Below are 18,017 nucleotides of genomic sequence, written 5' to 3' on the forward strand. Positions count from 1 at the left end.
AACGAAGACGCACTCATACATGCCCCATAAATTAGACATAATGTGTTTAATCTGGCTGGTTATCTGATCTTAAAGCTAATTACACATTGATGAATCATTCACGTGTCTCTCTTTGAAAAAAAAAAAAAACTGCTCCCATCTGCCTCATCCAGTAGTATGTGCATAATTAATAGCAATACATGCAGATGTTGAGCTATTTGAGTGAGTAACCAAAATAAGAGAGGACTGAAGACACATGAGATTTATTGGGTGAGTAGCTCCGTAGGTTTATCAAACACCATGTTTTGTGTGTGTGTGTGTGTGTGTGTGTGTGCGTTTGTATATATGGTATAGACCGCCAAAATACCAGACTTTTCACCTGGGAAAAGTGGACACTTGTGAATAAATTGACAAACCAAGTGTCAGTCTAATTCAAGACTTATATTTTAATTTTTTAGGGCATAAAAGAACGTTTTTTTGAAAAAAAAGAGGAAAATGTGAGCCTACTACTCAGCTGGGACAATAATTATGCTGTATTTATTTTCTAAATAACTTATAAATATGATTTTTGGAGCTGTCAATGTATTACACCTTGCATGACTTCTGTGTGTGTGTATGACACCCTGCTGGTCGTTTTTTATTATTGCACTTTCATACACACACACAAAAAACACACACGCTGGAGGCGGAGACATGACGTAGAAGTTGGCGTGGCCTAGCACCAAATTTCCCGGGAAAGACTTCAATTTGCCGCGAAAGGGACATTGGACTGGCCTTTTAGGTAAGTATTCAATAAATAATCACTGTAAATACTTCTAGTTATACGTGAGTACGGTCAGCTTAGGTTTCACGAGGTTATTTTTTCATGAGAGGGCCTGTTAAGCCTTTTTTTTTTTAAAGACGTTTTTATGATTGATAACACGGGACGTTTTGTGCATTAGTTTATATGCAAAGGGGGCTGTAACAGGTGGATCTCTAGGTTTATATGTGTTAAATGTTTTTGCTTGCTTGGCCTCGTTCGTTCGATCCTAGACCTGTACATTTAATTGAATGGACCAGGTAATTAACGGAATACTTTTCCGCGTTTGTTTACACAAACTATTTGCAGCTAGTTAGCTGCAAGAGCTAACGGACTTCCTCATCCTTGTCCCGTTACGGTGATATATGTAAGCAAGAATACGGTTGATATATAAATGCACATCTGAGCGTAAAAATTCTACTTATTTGGCGGACATATCAATCTAACTTTATTTCTGTCGAAAAAAATATATATAATTTTGAGGTTACTGTTGAGAAGACACACCCATACTTTTGACCTTCATTTTTGGGGGAAAAAGTCCATATTTTACTTGGGGAGTTATAGTACATTCTGCCTGGATCAGACAGTTGCTCTACCATAATAATTGTATCTTATTTGGAAGAAATGGCGGACATGCATACTGCACATTGATGGGATTCTGCATTGTGACAGATTCACTCTTAATTTTGTCACGTACTGATGAATTCATTGAATAATGAGTGCCTTTTGTGTAGTGCCTTTAAAACCCTTTTTTTTCTTTGGCTTTATTTGAATGAAGGAGCTCTTGATTCAAAATCAGAAAAAAAAAAAAATGCCAAGGCGAAGGTGTCTGGATCCAAAAAATGAAGCAAGACTTTACATTGATTCTGGAAAAGACAAGCTTGGAATGCATGTGAAATACATCAATGCATTCAAAGGTAAGCTAAATCTCACAATGACATTTGACAATTGATTCTTTCACCTTACATCATTAATGTTGTTTTTTCAATTCTAGGGCGAGGAGTCTTTGCTTGCGCTTCTTTTGAAAAAGGAGACTTCTTGCTAGAATATCGTGGTGAACTTATCAACATACAAGAATGTGAGAGAAGACAGAGGGTGTACCATAACAACATGAAAGCCTTCATGTTTGAGTTTCGCTTCAATGGAAGAGCTTGGTGGTGTTTATCAAGTCCATGTTTAACCAGATTTTTTTTAAATTTATTTAATAGGATCGTAAATCATGATAGTCTACACTTCCAAGCATATACTTTAATAATGTGTTTTCTTTTTCAAGTTTTGATGCAGCAAAAGAGGATGGATCGCTGGGAAGACTGGTCAATGATGACCACATCAACCCAAATGCCAAAATGAAGTCTTTAAATGTGCAAGGAAAGCCCCACTTGTGTTTGTTTGCAACACAGGACATTTACCCAGGAGAGGAGATCACATATGATTACGGAGACTCTGAATGGCCATGGAGAGACAAGGTGATCATAACAGCATGTGATGAGATTGGTTATTGTTAATAGAAAAAAAAAAAAGCAATCAGAAAAAACAGTGCTGACTGTATGCCGTTTCAATCTCAGGATTCTGGCCTATGTAAAAAGTCCCAAAACAAATTCATGACAGGGGAAAATACAACTGCAGCCCCCTTAAATGCTCTGAAATCATTTCAGGAGGTAAATTATGCATTCTTTTCACAGCTAATACACTTTTTGGCTTGAAAAGGTTCACAGTATAAGGTTAGCATGCATCCGAAAATAACAGTAGAAATTAAGAAGTCCACTAAGTATGTGTGTGTTTTGACCCTTTATTTTTCTGTATGTCAGTGTGTGATGGAGAAAAGGGACCTAATGACCTTGAGCCAGACTAAACCTGGTTCAATACAACAGCCTCTAACCAGTTGTGAAAAGGTAAATCACCTTAGCACCACTAAGTATCATCTAGAATCCAACTTCCGATGGAGTTCAGCAACTACAGTATTTTCCATGTTCTTTGTCAAATCACCAGTACTAAAACTATCTATTTCGAGGCTTATTAATATTAATAGACAAGAGTGCGATTTACAGTGTTTTTTTTTAGTCATTATTGCATTCTTAAGTCACACCAACGTCCAAATATATATATATATATATATATATATATATATATATATATATATATGTCTGTGTGTGTGTGTTTCCAGTTTAGAATATGGCTTACACTGACACTGGCATATGCTGCCATTCACACCAAAACTATTTAGTGTAGAGGTTGAGGAGTAAAACTACATGTGTATGTGTGTGTTCACATACTGTAGGCATATGATTTAAATTGACATTTCACCTCGCTCTATCTACAAGTCTCACAGTCACATATAATCACCTATCTGTTAGTCTTCAATAACTTCACTTTATCGAACTTTGTTTATTAACAACTCACATTGCTCTCGTATACACATGTTAATCCCCGCCAAAAATGACTGTCCCTTTTTCTCCTTTGTCATCAGTATGCACTTACTTTCAATTGCTTTAGAATTGTATTAAATGACATAACAAACAGTCATAAAAATTCAGCCTAACACGATCTATGGTCATCGAAGTTTAAGTTTTCTTTCCTTTCTGTTTACAGTATCCTGATATGGAGATGTCTCTCCAGCCCTCAAACCTTGAAGACTTTGAACAGGTACATCTGTATACATATGATATATAACATCAAAATATAAACATAATAATAACATAATATAAATTTAACACCATCACTGGAGTGAAAAACTGGCAAAGGTTTACCTTTCAGGCATATCCCTGCAACTTTATTCAATTTGTAATCAAACAATTCCCTGGAGTCTGACTGTTCCTGTGCATATCTGTGTGTTTTGACCCTGTATTTTCGTGTATTTTAGTGTGTGATGGAGAGAAGCAACATAATGACTTTGAGCAAGACTGAACCTGGTCCAGTACTGCAGCCACTGACCAATTCTGAAAAGGTAAATCATCTCAGCGCCAATAAGCATCATTAAGAATCCAACTTCCGGTTGAGTTCAACAACTACAGTATTTTCTAAGTTCTGTGTCAAGTCACCAGTACTAAAACTATTTAGAGGCTTATTAATATTAATAGACTTGAGCCAGATCCACTGGATTTGTAGTGTATTATACAGTCATTATTACATTTTTAAGTCACACCAACGGCTGTGTGTGTGTGTGTGTGTTCATCTTCGTATATGACTTACACTGACACAGGCATATGCAGACATTCCCACCGAAACAATTCAGTATGGAGGTTTAGGAGTCAAACTCACCTCCGTATGTATGTGTGTGAGCTTGTAGGCATATGGTTTAAAGTGACATTTCACCTCACTTTATCTACAAGTCTCACAGTCACATATTATCACCTATCAGATAGTCTTCAATAAGTTCATGCTATCAAACTGTGTTTGTTTATTAACTTCTACATTGCCCTTATACACACATTACTCCCCGCTAAAACATACTGTTCCTTTTCGTACAATGTCATCAGTATGCGCTTACTTTCAATTGCTTAAGAATTGCATTAAATGACAGAATGAACAGAATACAAATTCAATTTAACAGTCTCCGGAGATCAGGATAAACTGACACTCTATCAGTACTCTGTGCACTACTGTTTGTGAAATGACTAAGTAAAACTCAATGATTCTTGATCCTGTATCACTCAAAATCACCCCTGTGATGTCATACGATGTGCCTCTGAAGGTAGGGTCATCGAAGTTTGAGTTTTCTTTCCTTTCTATTTACAGCATCCTGATGTGGAAATGTCTCTCCAGCCCTCAAATGTTGAAGACTTTGAACCGGTACATCCATTTTGTTGAATAGAAATTTAGCGGCATCACTGGGAGTGAAAAACTGTCAAAAGTTTACTTTTCAGGCATATTCTTGCAACTTTATTCAATTTGTAATCAAACAATTCCCTGGAGTCTGATTGTTCCTGTGCATATCTGTGTGTTTTGACCCTGTATTTTCTTGTATTTCAGTGTGCGATGGAGAGAAGGGACTTAATGACCTCGAACAAGACTGAACCTCATCCAGTACTACAGCTGCAGACCAATTCTGAAAAGGTAAATCATCTCAGCACCAATAAGCATCATTAAGAATCCAACTTCCCAGTTAGTTCAACAACTTCAGTATTTTCTAGGTTCTGTGTCAAGTCACCAGTACTAAAACTATTTAGAGGCTTATTAATATTAATAGACTTGAGCCAGATCCACTGGATTTATAGTGTATTATGCAGTCATTATTACATTATTAAGTCTCATCAACGTCCGTGTGTGTGTGTTCATCTTAGAATATGGCTTACACTGACACAGGCATATGCTGACATTCCCACCAAAACTATTCAGTGTAGAGGTTTAGGAGTCAAACTCACCTCCGTGTGTATGTGTGTGTGCTTGTAGGATTATGGTTTAAAGTGACGTTTCACCTCGCTTTATCTACAAGTCTCACAGTCACATTTTATCACCTTTCTGATAGTCTTCAATAAGTTCACGCTATCAAACTGTGTTAGTTTATTAACTTCTACATTGCTCTCATATACACGTGTTAATCCCTGCTAAAACATACTGTCCCTTTTTCTACAATGGCATCAGTATGCGCTTAGTTTCATTTGCTTTAGAATTGCATTACATGACAGAATGAACAGAATTTAAATTCAATTTAACAGTCTCCGTGGATCAGAATAAACTGACACTATCAGTACTTGGTGCACTATTGTTTGTGAAATGACCAAGTAAAACTCAATGATTCTTGATCCTGTATCAGTCAAAATCACCCCTGTGATGTAATGCATTGTGCCTCTGAAGGTATGGTCATCGAAGTTTGAGTTTTCTTTCCTTTCTATTTACAGCATCCTGATGTGGAGATGCCTCCCCAGCCCTCAAATGTTGAAGACTTTGAACCGGTACATCCATTTTGTTAATATAAAATTAACGGCGTCGCTGGGAGTGAAGAACTGCCAAAAGTGTACCTTTCAGGCATATTCTTGCAACTTTATTCAATTTGTAATCAAACAATTCCCTGGAATCTGATTGTTCTTGTGCATTTCTGTGTGTTTTGACCCTGTATCTTCCTGTATTTCAGTGTGCGATGGAGAGAAGGGACTTTATGACCTTGAGCAAGACTGAACCTCATGCAGTACTACAGCCACAGACCAATTCTGAAAAGGTAAATCATCTCAGCCCCAATAAGCATCATTAAGAATCCAACTTCCCGGTTAGTTCAACAACTTCAGTATTTTCTACATTCTGTGTCAAGTCACCAGTACTAAAACTATTTAGAGGCTTATTAATATTAATAGACTTGAGCCAGATCCACTGGATTTATAGTGTATTATGCAGTCATTATTACATTTTTAAGTCTCACCAACGTCCGTGTGTGTATGTTCATCTTAGAATATGGCTTACACTGACACAGGCATATGCTGACATTCCCACCCAAACTATTCAGTCTAGAGATTTAGGAGTCAAACTCATCTCCGTGTGTGTACTTGTAGGATTATGGTTTAAAGTGACATTTCACCTCACTTTATCTACAAGTCTCACAGTCACATATTATCTCCTATCTGATAGTCTTCAATAAGTTCACGCTATCAAACTGTGTTAGTTTATTAAGTCTTCTACATTGCTCTTATACACACGTTAATCCCTGCTAAAACATACTGTCTCATTTCCTACAATGTCATCAGTATGCGCTTACTTTCAATTGCTTTAGAATTGCATTAAATGACAGAATGAACAGAATACAAATTCAATTTAACAGTCTCCATAGATCAGAACAAACTGACACTCTATCAGTACTTGGTGCATTATTGTTTGTGAAATGACCAGGTAAAACTCAATGATTCTTGATCCTGTATCACTCAAAATCACCTCCCTGTGATGTAATGCGTTGTGCCTCTGAAGGTATGAGCATCAAAGTTTGAATTTTCTTTCCTGTCTATTTACAGCATCCTGATGTGGAGATGTCTCCCCAGCCCTCAAATGTTGAAGACTTTGAACCGGTACACACATTTTGTTGAATATAAATTTAACAGCATCACTGGGAGTGAAAAACTGTCAAAAGTTTACCTTTCAGGCATATTCTTGCAACTTTATTCAATTTGTAATTAAACAATTCCATGGAGTTTGATTGTTCCTGTGCATATCTGTGTGTTTTGACCCTGTATTTCAGTGTACGATGGAGAGAAGGGACTTAATGACCTCGAGCAAGACTGAACTTGGTCCAGTACTGCAGCCACTGACCAATTCTGAAAAGGTAAATCATCTCAGCGCCAATAAGCATCATTAAGAATCCAACTTCTGGTTGAGTTCAACAACTACAGTATTTTCTAAGTTCTGTGTCAAGTCACCAGTACTAAAACTATTTAGAGGCTTATTAATATTAATAGACTTGAGCCAGATCCACTGGATTTGTAGTGTATTATACAGTCATTATTACATTTTTAAGTCACACCAACGGCTGTGTGTGTGTGTGTGTGTTCATCTTCGTATATGGTTTACACTGACACAGGCATATGCAGACATTCCCACCGAAACTATTCAGTGTGGAGGTTTAGGAGTCAAACTCACCTCCATGTCTATGTGTGTGTGCTTGCAGGATTATGGTTTAAAGTGACATTTCACCTGGCTTTATCTACAAGTCTCGCAGTCACATATTATCACCTATCTGACAGTCTTCAATAAGTTCACGCTATCAAACTGTGTTAGTTTATTAAGTCTTCTACATTGCTCTTATACACACGTTAATCCCTGCTAAAACATACTGCCCCTTTTCGTACAATAAAATCGTACGATTGTTCTTCGACACGACCGATTTGTGTCATGTGTTTTGACAGTTAAGAGCAAGTTGCCGACTTCAAAACCTACGGAAGCATCATGCTCAGCGTGAGGAAGCATTTGATAAGGCCAATAAAAAACTGCTTGAGGGAGGGAAGCAAATGATTTTGAATCTGGTTAAGAGAATTAATGATTCGGTGAGTTTTTAATTCTAAGCAAAATTAAAATGCTCTTTTGGCCGTATGCCAATAAATCACTATAAAAGTGTATATGAGAACATTATTCTTAGAACACTAATTTGCTTGCAAATGTAGCCAAATTTCTCAAAACATTCAAATTCACCATGAATAAATGGGAAGGTTTCAACAGATTCCTTACTTACTAATTAATATAATTATTGCTATGGCTAACCTACCGCAAAGTAGGCTAGCCATAGTAGTTTACATTAGTTTCACATCGTATACCAACACATCATGTCATGTGTGGTTGTCTTTGAGATTTTCAAAACCCTAACCTGCTACACATTTTCAATAGTGCAGCAGATTTTCTTATGTTAAATGCGCAGTGTCAAGAAAACTATTGGGTCATTTCCAATTGAAAACAACAGAGACAATATTACGCTAAGGAGGGAACTGAGGGAATATTAATTACATAAATAATGTTTCATTTATGTAATTTGATAATGGTGGAGTAATGACATTTTGTAGGCTTGATAATGAATCATTAATATGGCATTGTCAAATACAATTGTGTGCAGGAATTCAAATGTTACTATCAATGTAATCATTTAAAAATATATATGCTCTTTAGGATAGTATTGTGGGGAAGTAATACTACTTGTATATAAACAGACTGTCCCTTTTTCTCCTGTCAGCAGTATGCTCTTACTTTCAGTTGCTTTATAAATGTATTAAATGACAGTACAAACAGGAATACGAATTCAACCTAACACTATACATGGATCAGAAGAAACGGACACTCTGTCAGTAGTTGTTAGACGATTGTTTGTGAAATGACCAAGTAAAACGCAATGATTCTTGATCCTGTATCACTAAGAATCCCCACTGTGATGTAATGTGTTGTGCCTACAACGGTTTGGTCATCTGAGGTTAATTTTTTCTTCATTTCTCTTTACAGCAGCCTGATGTAGCGCTGCCATCCCTAAGCTCAGAGTTTGAAGGCATTGAACAGGTAAATTCAGTTGGTAAATTGAATTCATCCATCTGTCCGTCCATTATCTTCCGCTTATCTGGGGTCTGGTACCAGGGGCCGCATCCTCAGCAGGGAAGCCTAGACTTCCACATCGTCCAGCTCCTCCATGGCTATCTCCAGGCATTCCTAGGCCAGCCGAGAAACATATTCTCTCCAGCGTGCCCTGGGTAATCCCCGGGGGCTCGTCCCGGTCTGACATACCCGGTGGTAAACGGGGGAGATGCCGGTCAGACCTGACAGACCCAAACATATTGTGCGGGTCTGCTGGGAATATCTGGTAGAGTCCCACCTCAGAAGGCGTTTCAACTCCCAACTCTGGAAGAATTTGTCCCACGTTTCGGGGGAGGGGGACCATGTTCCGCGTCTCCATTATCGAGGCGCCTGATTGAAGTTTCGTAAGGTAGTAGGCGCCTGTCGTGATGTAAATCCCTGTAACCTTTGGTTGACAAGGGTAAGGAATGCCTTCAAGCTGAAGAAGGAGTTCTATTGGGTCTTTTTGGCTTGTAGGAATCCAGAGGCAGCTGACAAATACTGACTGGCCAAGCGGAGTGCAGCTTGGGTATTTGACGAGGCAAAAACCGGGGTATGAGAGAAGTTCGGTGAGGCCATGGAAAATGAGATCCTGATTACTTTGAGAAAATTTTGGTCCACTATCTGGCGTCTCAGGAGGGGTAAGCAGTGCACCATAAATATTATTTACAAAGGATATAGCGCGCTGCTGACCTGTGGGCAGAATACTTCGAAGACCTCCTCAATTCCTCCGACATGTCTTCCTCAGAGGAAGCAGAGTCTGGAAGCACGTGGGCTCTCCCATCTCTGTGGCTGAAGTGCCAAGGTGGTCAAAAAAAAAAGTCCTTGGTGGAAGGCCCCCAGGGGTGGATGAGAACTGCCTGGAGTTCTTAAAGGCTCTGGATGTTGTGGTGCTGTCCTGGTCGACACGCCTCTGCAACATCACTCGGACATCGGGGACAGCGCTTCTAGATCGGCAGACCGGTGCGATGATTCCCCTTTTTAAGAAGCGGGACCAGAGGGTGTGTTCCAATTATAGAGAGATCACACTCTTAAGCCTTCTCTATAAGATATATTGGGGGTGCTGGAAAGAAGGGTGCGTCAGGAAGTCGAACCTCAGATTCAGGAAGAGCAGTGTGGTTTTTGTCCCGGCCGAGGCACAATGGACCAGCACTACACCCTTCGCAGGATCCTCAAGCATTTATGGGAGTTCGCCCAACCAGTCTGTGTGTGCTTTTTGGACTTTGAGAAGGAGTGAAGGCCTTAGACAGTGTCTCTCATTGAATTCTGTGGGGGCTGTTTCAGGAGGGGGGGTACCTAGCCCTCTGATACGGACTGTTCGGGCCCTGTACCATCCATGTCAGAGTTTAGTCTGTATTTCCGACGGGAAGTTGAATTCGTTTCCAGTGAGAGGTGGACACTGCCAAGGATGCCCTTTGTCACGGAGTCCGTTCATTACCTTTATGGACAGAATTTATCGTTGCATCAGAAGTAATGGGGGTCTCAGTATTGCTTCTCTGTTCTCTGCTACTAGTGATGATGTGGTGTTGTTGGCGTCTTCAGGCAAGGACCTCCAACTTACAGAGCGATTTGAATATGAAACCTATCCATCCATCATCTTCAGCTTATCGTGGTTCAGATTGCGGGGGCAGCACCCTCAGCAGTGAAGCCCGGACTTCCCTCTCTCCGGCCATTTCGTCCAGCTCCTCTAGGGGAATCCCCATGTGTTCCCGCACCAAGAAAGAGGCATAGTCCCTCCAGCGTGTCCTGGGTCGTCCCTGGGGTCTCCTCCTGGTTGGACATGTCCGTAACACCTCACCAGGGAGATGTCTGGGAGGCATGATAACAAGATGCCCGAACTACTACACCTCTACTGGCTCCTCTCAACGGAGAGGAGCAGCAGCTCGACACTGGGTCCTTCCCGGATGACCGAGCTACTCACCCTGGCTCTAGGGGAGAGCCTAGACAGCTTGCAGAGGAATCTCATTTCGGCTGCGTGTCTCTGAGATCTCGTTCTTTTGGTCATAAACGACAGCTTGTGAGGGCAGGAACGTAGATTGCTTTGCCTTTTTGGTTCAGCTCTCTCTTTACCAGGGTTTGGAACACAGCAGATGTTGAATCGATCCGCCTGTCGATCTTCCATTCCATTTTACCCTCACTCATGAAGACCCCAAGATACTTGAACTCCTCCACTTGGGGCAGGACCTCATCTCTGACCCCGAGAGGGCACACCACCCTTTTCCGACTGAGGACCATGATCTCTAATTTGGAGATGCTGATCTTCATCCTTCTGCTTCACACTCAGCTGCGAACTGCTCCAATGAGAGTTGGAGGTCACGGTCTGAAAAAACCAACAACACCACATCATCCGCAAATAGCAGAAATGAAACTCTGAAACCAGACCCCTCCTCAATGCTTTGGCTGCGCCTACAGATTCTGTGAATAAAGGTAATGAAAAGAAATGGTGAAAATGGGCAGCCTTGGCGGAGTCCAACCACAACTGGAAACGGATTCAACTAACTGCCAGAAATGTGGTGTTAAAGGGACAAAATTGGCAGTATCAAGGCTTTGGGTACACCGTACTTCCAAAGCGACTCCCACAGAATTTCCCAAGGGACACGATTCAACACCTTCTGCAAGTCTACAACACACATGTAGACTGGATGAGCGAAATTACTTGTACTATTGAGGATCCTGCCGAGGGTGTAGATTTGGTCCACTTTTCCACGGCCAGGACAAAAACCACCCTGCTCCTCCTGAAATCGAGATTCGACCCCTGAATAGAATTTACCGAGGAGGCTGAGGAGTGTGATTCCTCTATAGGTGGAACACACCCTCCAGTCCCCCTTATTAAAAAGCGGAACCACCACCCCAATCTACTAATCCAGAGGTGTTGTCCCGGATGACTATGCGATGTTGCAGAAGCGTGTCTGCCAGGACAGCTCTACTACATCCAGAGCCTTTAGAAATGCCGGGCGGATCTCATCCACCCCCAAGGCCTTGCCACCAAGGAGTTTTTTTGACCACGATGGTGACTTCAGCCCCAGAAGCCCGCCTCAGAGCTTCCGGACTCTGCTTACTCAGAAGAAGGCGTGTCGATGGGTTTTATGATGTCTTCAGAGTATTCTGTCCACTGGTTCACGGCGTCCCAAGTTGAGGTCAGCAGCACCCCATCCCCACTGCCATAGAGGTGACATTCCATGTCCCAAGAGCTAGCTTCTGCAGCTGGAGTTGGAGCGCCAAGTTTCCTGTCTTTGGCCGCCGCCCAGCTCACACTCCACCCGACCTACGGCCCATCCCACAGGTGCTGAGCCCCATGGGCTGAACCCGGCTGAGCCCCATGGGCTGAACCCGGCTGAGCCCCATGGGTGTGGGCTTGGCTACCAGGTACTCGCCAGCTAGCCCCACCTTCAGGCTTTGCTTCGGAGGGGGGCCACAGTGACCGGCGTCTGAATGTGGGCACCTCGACTCCATGTATTTTATCCATCATTAGAGGAAAATGGTTCATGCTTAGTCTGGTTCCTTACTTAGGACTTGTTTGCCCTGGGTGACCTTTCTAGGGGCATTAAGCCCCAGACAACTTAGCTCCTCGGATCATTGGGGCGTGCAAACCCCTCCACCATGATAAAGTGACGGCCCAGAGAGGGACGAGTGTGAAGTCTTGGGTCGATGATGATCAGAATCATGGTCTTTGTTGGAAAAAAGGTGGAGTACACTTTCCCAGTCGGGAGTAGATAACGTCCTGCCCCAAGTGTCGGAGTTTAAGTATCTTGGGATAATTTTTGAAAGTGTTGGTAGGAGGGAAAGGACCAAGCTCTCCATTAACCAGTCGATCTACAATCCTGCCCTCATCTATGTGTCATGGGTGAAAGAATGAGATCCCGGACACAAGTGACTGAATTGAGTTTCCTTCACATGATGATCTTACCCTAAGAGATAGGGTGAGAAGCATTGTCATACTGGAGGGTCTCAGTGTCAAGCCGTTGCTCCTCGGCATTGAGAGTAGCTAGTTGAGGTGGACGCCTCCCTGGTAAAGTGTTCCGTGCATGGGAAAAGGGCCTGGGATGACCCAGGACATGTCAGAGAGATTATGTGTTTGGGCTGGCCTGAGAACGCCTAGGGATCCTCCCAGGGGAGCTTGACGAAATGACCAGGGAGAGGAAAATCTGGGCTTCCCTGCTCAAGCTGGTACCCTCACAACCCAACCGTACTGTAGAATGAAGCGCTTGAAAATGAATGGATGGGTGGTAAGGGCGCGGTGTTGAGGCGGTATGAAAGCCGTTAATTGTCCTGTTTTATAATTTATCATGTCAACAGCAGTATTTTGGTGCCCACAAAAACTTGGGTAATACTTTGTAATTGCAGCCACATTTGATCTATGCATCTTTGTTGTACTTTTTTTTTTTTAGTGTGCAATCCCATATGGTTTTGAAATGTTCTGCCAACATGTTCTACAGAGATTTTTTCTTTTGTCCTCAGGAATGTTGTGAACATCTTCTTGAGACAATAATACTGTCTGCCTTTGACAAGTGTGTTATATGCTTGGGACCTATATCTTCTTTGACATGGACTGGATACAAATGCAAAGGTAAAGTAAATTGAACGCATTGCTTTTTCCAAAGTGTCCACAGTGAGCCATTATAGTCAGAAACCAAACAGCCTTGTAACCAAATATCCACAGGACCCTTGTTTCTGACTATGGTCCTCATGGTGTAACTATATAATTGATTGTAAAATTGTGTTGCAACTCTGACTGTATATTGGCCTAACATTTTCAAACTCTGTTACAGTTTGTTCAAGAGTCTGGCATCTATCCTGCTACAGACGGAAGAACGATGGGGATAGAATATTAGACTCCGATGAGAACAGCCAAAGTGAATATGTCCCAGATTCAGAATCTGATTCAGATTCAAGCATGATTTTGGAAAGAATACCATCATTGCCCAGTAGTAGTTCATCCAACAGATTAGACACATATGTAACAAACGAAGCCAGCATGACAAAATGTTTGCCCCTTCCTGCCAAGCCCGCAGAAGTCTCTCCCAGTGAAACACCAGATTCAGAGGTTTCTAATGAAGACTCATCAAATAGGCATGTGACAAATACAGATAAACAAACTCCACCTCTTGAGTTGAGCAACAGAAACTACTGTTTTGTATGTGGTAAACCACAAAGTAGACTGACTCGCCACCTGAAAGTACACATGTCTCACCCTGAAGTTTCATATGCATTTTATCTCCCTGAACACTCACAGGAACGCAAAGCGCTATTTCTTAAAATGCGAAACCGGGGCAATTTTCAACATAACACTGGGATCCTCAGAGGTGAAAAAGGACAATTAAAAGTAAAAAGGAGGCCTAAAGCTCCGGCTGTGACTCAAAAATTCTTGCACTGTCTGCACTGTCAGGGATTATTTGTACGCAAAGAACTGTGGAGACATGTCCGAAGATGTCCTTTTAGGCCAGAAAGTGAGAATTTGGATAAACAAGAAGGACGAGCCAGAGTTCTGTGTTTGGCTACAGCCCAACAGACTGTATTCAGCCAACACTTCTCAAGTGGAATTTGGAAGATTCTGACTCGAATGAACACGGATGATATTGGCCTGGCTGTGCGAAATGACCTATCCATTGTTCAGTTGGCCCAGTCCTTGTACAGCAAACATGGACAAGACTCAACAAAGCATGAATACATTCGTCAAAAGCTCCGGGAAGTGGGACGACTGCTGATTTGTCTGCGTGCTGACTTCTCTATCAACAGCATGGAAGAAGCCATAAAGCCCTCAAACTTCCTGACAGTTATTCAAGCTGTCAAGAAAGTTGCTGGGTTTAATGACGAAAGCCTCTCCTATGAAACACCCAGCCTAGCTTTGAAATTGGGACAATCGCTCAAGAAAATTTGCGACCACATTCATTCTCGTGCCCTAATGGCAGAAGATGACACATTGGTGAAGTCAACAGAAACTTTCATGAAACTGTACAGATCTCAGTGGTGTGAGCTGGTTTCCCACAAAGCTCTGCACACCCTGAGCAGTGCCAAGTATAATAAACCAACAACACTGCCTTTCACAGAGGATGTCCAGGTACTTCACCAGTACCTCCAGAAGACGGCACACAGTGCAGTTACTAACTTGAAGGAGCAAGCAACACCAAAGAACTACGCTGAGCTTGCTAAAGTTACTTTAGCACAAATTATTGTATTCAATCGTAGACGCGCTGGAGAAGTCTCAAAAATGCTCGTCAAAAGTTTTGACGAGAGGGACAGAACACAGCTGCATAAAGATGTAGCCATGGGCCTGTCTAAGCTGGAGCAGAGGTTGTGCAACTATTTCACCAGAGTAGAAATTGTTGGGAAAAGAGAGAGAAAGGTTGTGGTTCTTCTTGCGCCGTCTACGGTTGAAGCTCTATCACTGCTGAGTAGCAAAAGGAAGGAATGCAGTGTCCCGCATGACAATGTTTTTTTATTTGGAAGGCCTAAAACCCTGACCCACTACAGGGGACATGATTGCTTGCGTGTTTATGCAAGCTTGTGTGGAGCAAAACAGCCAGAGTTCCTCAGGTCAACTCACCTTCGAAAACATGTCGCCACACTATCACAAATCCTGAATTTGAAAAAAAATGAACTCGACCAGGTTGCAGATTTTCTGGGACATGATATTCGGGTCCATCGGGATTTCTACAGGTTGCCAGTCCCAACCACACAATTGGCAAAGATATCCAAACTGCTACTTTCCATAGAGAAAGGTGATCTTTCCGGGCTACAAGGAAAATCTCTGGATGAAATTGAAATCGAAGGTAAGCTAATGTTTTCTTTAGAAGCCCCCCACCCTCACCACACACGCATACATACACATACATCCTTTCGCGCTTGTGTCAATGGTTCATTGGTCATGTGAGCTAAGATCATTCTGTACTAATACAGACCAGTTTCTTCAGTTAAGGGTCTGATGGCTCACTGTTCTTTCATTATGACAACGTTTTTTTGTCTAGAAAGCTTGTCATTTAGTGAGACTGAAGATAATGACAGTGAGCCTAAGGGCATCACCAAAGGGATCAAACAACCATTGCCTGAACATGGCGAAGACCTGGATCCAGCATCAGTCTGTACGATCCTGAAACATGAACAGGAGTCTGGATTCAAGGGTGTGTTCTCAGTTTTCTTGATTTTTTTTTTTCTTTCATTAGATGGGACAAGAATAGTCTTCTTGACAAGTCATTTATCACAAGTAATTTTTGTTTTTTTTTTATTAGATACACAATCACATGTGATGTCTACAGGAGAAGACACAGTCCCTACATCTAGCGGTAAGGCAAAATTTAAGATCTTTGAATGTTAAAACCCTCTTCCCATGGGTTCTCCTTTGGGAAGCACGGCTCTCAAGCACGCCTCCAAGATACATGATTCGTGACTGCTGCCCTCATTGGTCGATAGAAGGAGGACAGGGCAGGAGTTTTAATATACCCCAACTCCCATGATCACGCCGGGAGCCAATCACGACGTGTCTTGTAGGCGTGCTTGAGAGCCGGGCTTTTCAACGTCCCATATGCTGTTGTGACAGAGACTCAGAATGGAGCAATCGGGCATTGTAAAGAGAACTTTAGTCCTCTTTTCCAACCTGCAGCCATTCGAAAGCCTGCATTAGTCCCTTACCAAAAACTGTGAAGAGCAGCGGTTTCACGTATTTGTTTTGCAGCCTTTTTAATTTTCACACATTAGTCAGACTTACTTCTGATTGTTCAAGTACTTGTGTATAACTTTTGTTCTGTTTTTGACCATGCATATCTCTCAGGAAAAGATGATGCTGGTCAAGATTATGACGCTAGAAGACAGCCAAAGAGAATGTGGACCAAACCAGAAATCGCTGCAGTGATGCGACATTTTGGAGGCCACATTAGGAAAGGAAAACTTGCCTCTAAAGTTGAATGCAGGCAGTGCAAGGAGGCAGAAGACTCTGCGTTGTCACAACGTACGGTACAAAATATAAGAGACTTTGTAAGGAACCGAATCCTCACAATCAAGAGGCAGCAGGCTCAGAAAAAGCTGTAAACCCATAGCCATTTTCAGCAATAAAAAGGTTTTTTTTTTCGATAATCAATCAATCAATTTCATGTACTCTTAATACTTTTACAAATATATTTTACTACTCAACTGAAAATTTCATCACCTATACTCAAGGCTCACATAGCGACAAATCCCGGCTCATCTTGGGAACGTCACATAGAGAATCCCCCAAAAAACAGTTGGAAAATGTGTTTTTAAATGTATTAATTGGACAGGAAATGCTAAAAAATGCTAAGAAAATGCTAAATAGGTGTATCAACTCTTTAGTTTACATTATTGCACTTGGATTAAAGTTGTTCAGATGCTATCCACATTTCCATGTTTAAGTTTGGAGTTCCACAATAGTTTTGCATTTGTTTAATATTAATAAACAGCTCCACTATAAAACTCACACATAACCAAAAGTGATTTGAGTTAGTGGATTTTTTTTTCTTGATCTTGATAGACTCCGTTGGGTCTCTTGTTATTGTTAACTGAGAATGTCTGATTCAGTATTTTTGACAGACATTGTTTACAGTTTGATAATCAGGAATCGTTATAATTTTATATAATGCTGTTAATTTCATAATGGCAGGCTACTTGGTCTTTTCATTGAAAGAGCCTGGGTTAAATGAACCATTGTTAATAAAGACAATTGTCTACACCCTTCATGCAGTTGCTTCTTAATTTGGTAAATTGTAGTTATGACAACATTGCCGTTTTAAGGTCTCAACATTGTTGATACTCTTTACTGTCTTGTGTCTATTAATTAGTTGTGAATGAGCACTTACAAGGTTGAAATCATCACTCATCTACAGCCAATACTCACGTTTGCTTCTGTGCACTTATTGTATAGAGGTGTCTGGTTAGTGTTTTTATGTTAATTTTAGGTGTTGGGGGTGTGCCCTCGTTGTCCATTTAAAGTCAACATATTCTTGTTGTGTCCATGTATACCACAATTCAAGTGTCGTCATTGGTGTCTGGTTGGTGTGTTTATGTTAATTTTGGGTGGTGAGGGTGTGCCCTCGTTGTCCATTTAAAGTCATCATAATCCTGGTTTTGTCCATGCATACCACAATTCAAGTGTCATCCGAAACCACCATCTAGTCAGGTCTTGTGATCTCAGGTTCTGAACCTCTTTTCTAAGAGCTAAAGTGTTCTAAAATTTTCTCAATTTTTTGGTAGTGATTTGACCTTACTTCTATTGTTCTAGGCC

General features: G+C 41.4%; 1 protein-coding gene across 3 annotated transcripts; it reads left to right on the forward strand.

Moving 5' to 3' along the window:
* The first annotated feature begins 1,567 nt into the window (after nt 1–1,567).
* Nucleotides 1,568–17,472, forward strand: LOC148420338 (uncharacterized). 3 transcript variants are annotated; one of them, XM_088422059.1, is made up of 19 exons: nt 1,568–1,695; nt 1,773–1,935; nt 2,052–2,244; nt 2,344–2,436; nt 2,587–2,670; nt 3,368–3,421; nt 3,639–3,722; nt 4,514–4,567; nt 4,748–4,831; nt 5,617–5,670; nt 5,850–5,933; nt 6,715–6,768; nt 6,939–7,022; nt 8,681–8,734; nt 13,244–13,352; nt 13,555–15,555; nt 15,751–15,903; nt 16,012–16,065; nt 16,551–17,472. In XM_088422059.1, exons 1-19 carry the CDS (start codon nt 1,590–1,592, stop codon nt 16,805–16,807), a joined length of 3,819 nt encoding a protein of 1,272 aa, XP_088278185.1. In that variant the 5' UTR covers nt 1,568–1,589; the 3' UTR covers nt 16,808–17,472. The 3 variants fall into 3 exon arrangements, with proteins under 3 accessions (XP_088278185.1, XP_088278186.1, XP_088278187.1); XM_088422060.1 differs by lacking the exons at nt 4,748–4,831; nt 5,617–5,670; XM_088422061.1 differs by lacking the exons at nt 2,344–2,436; nt 2,587–2,670; nt 3,368–3,421; ... (5 more) ...; nt 6,715–6,768; nt 6,939–7,022 and having other exon boundaries at nt 1,569–1,695.
* The last annotated feature ends 545 nt before the right edge of the window (nt 17,473–18,017 follow it).

This window comes from Hippichthys cyanospilos, chromosome 8 (genome assembly GCF_059441005.1).
Source record: "Hippichthys cyanospilos isolate Australia breed blue-spotted pipefish chromosome 8, RoL_Hcya_1.0, whole genome shotgun sequence".
Taxonomy (NCBI): Eukaryota; Metazoa; Chordata; class Actinopteri; order Syngnathiformes; family Syngnathidae; genus Hippichthys; species Hippichthys cyanospilos.

What these genes read in the sequence shown, in the direction of transcription:
- LOC148420338 (XM_088422059.1), top strand. Translation starts at nt 1,590, where the DNA reads ATGCCAAGGCGAAGGTGTCTGGATCCAAAAAATGAAGCAAGACTTTAC. An exon ending in CTCTAACCAGTTGTGAAAAG is followed by an intron (nt 2,671 to 3,367) that starts GTAAATCACCTT and finishes TTCTGTTTACAG; the next exon opens with TATCCTGATATGGAGATGTC. An exon ending in GGATGAAATTGAAATCGAAG is followed by an intron (nt 15,556 to 15,750) that starts GTAAGCTAATGT and finishes TTTTTTGTCTAG; the next exon opens with AAAGCTTGTCATTTAGTGAG.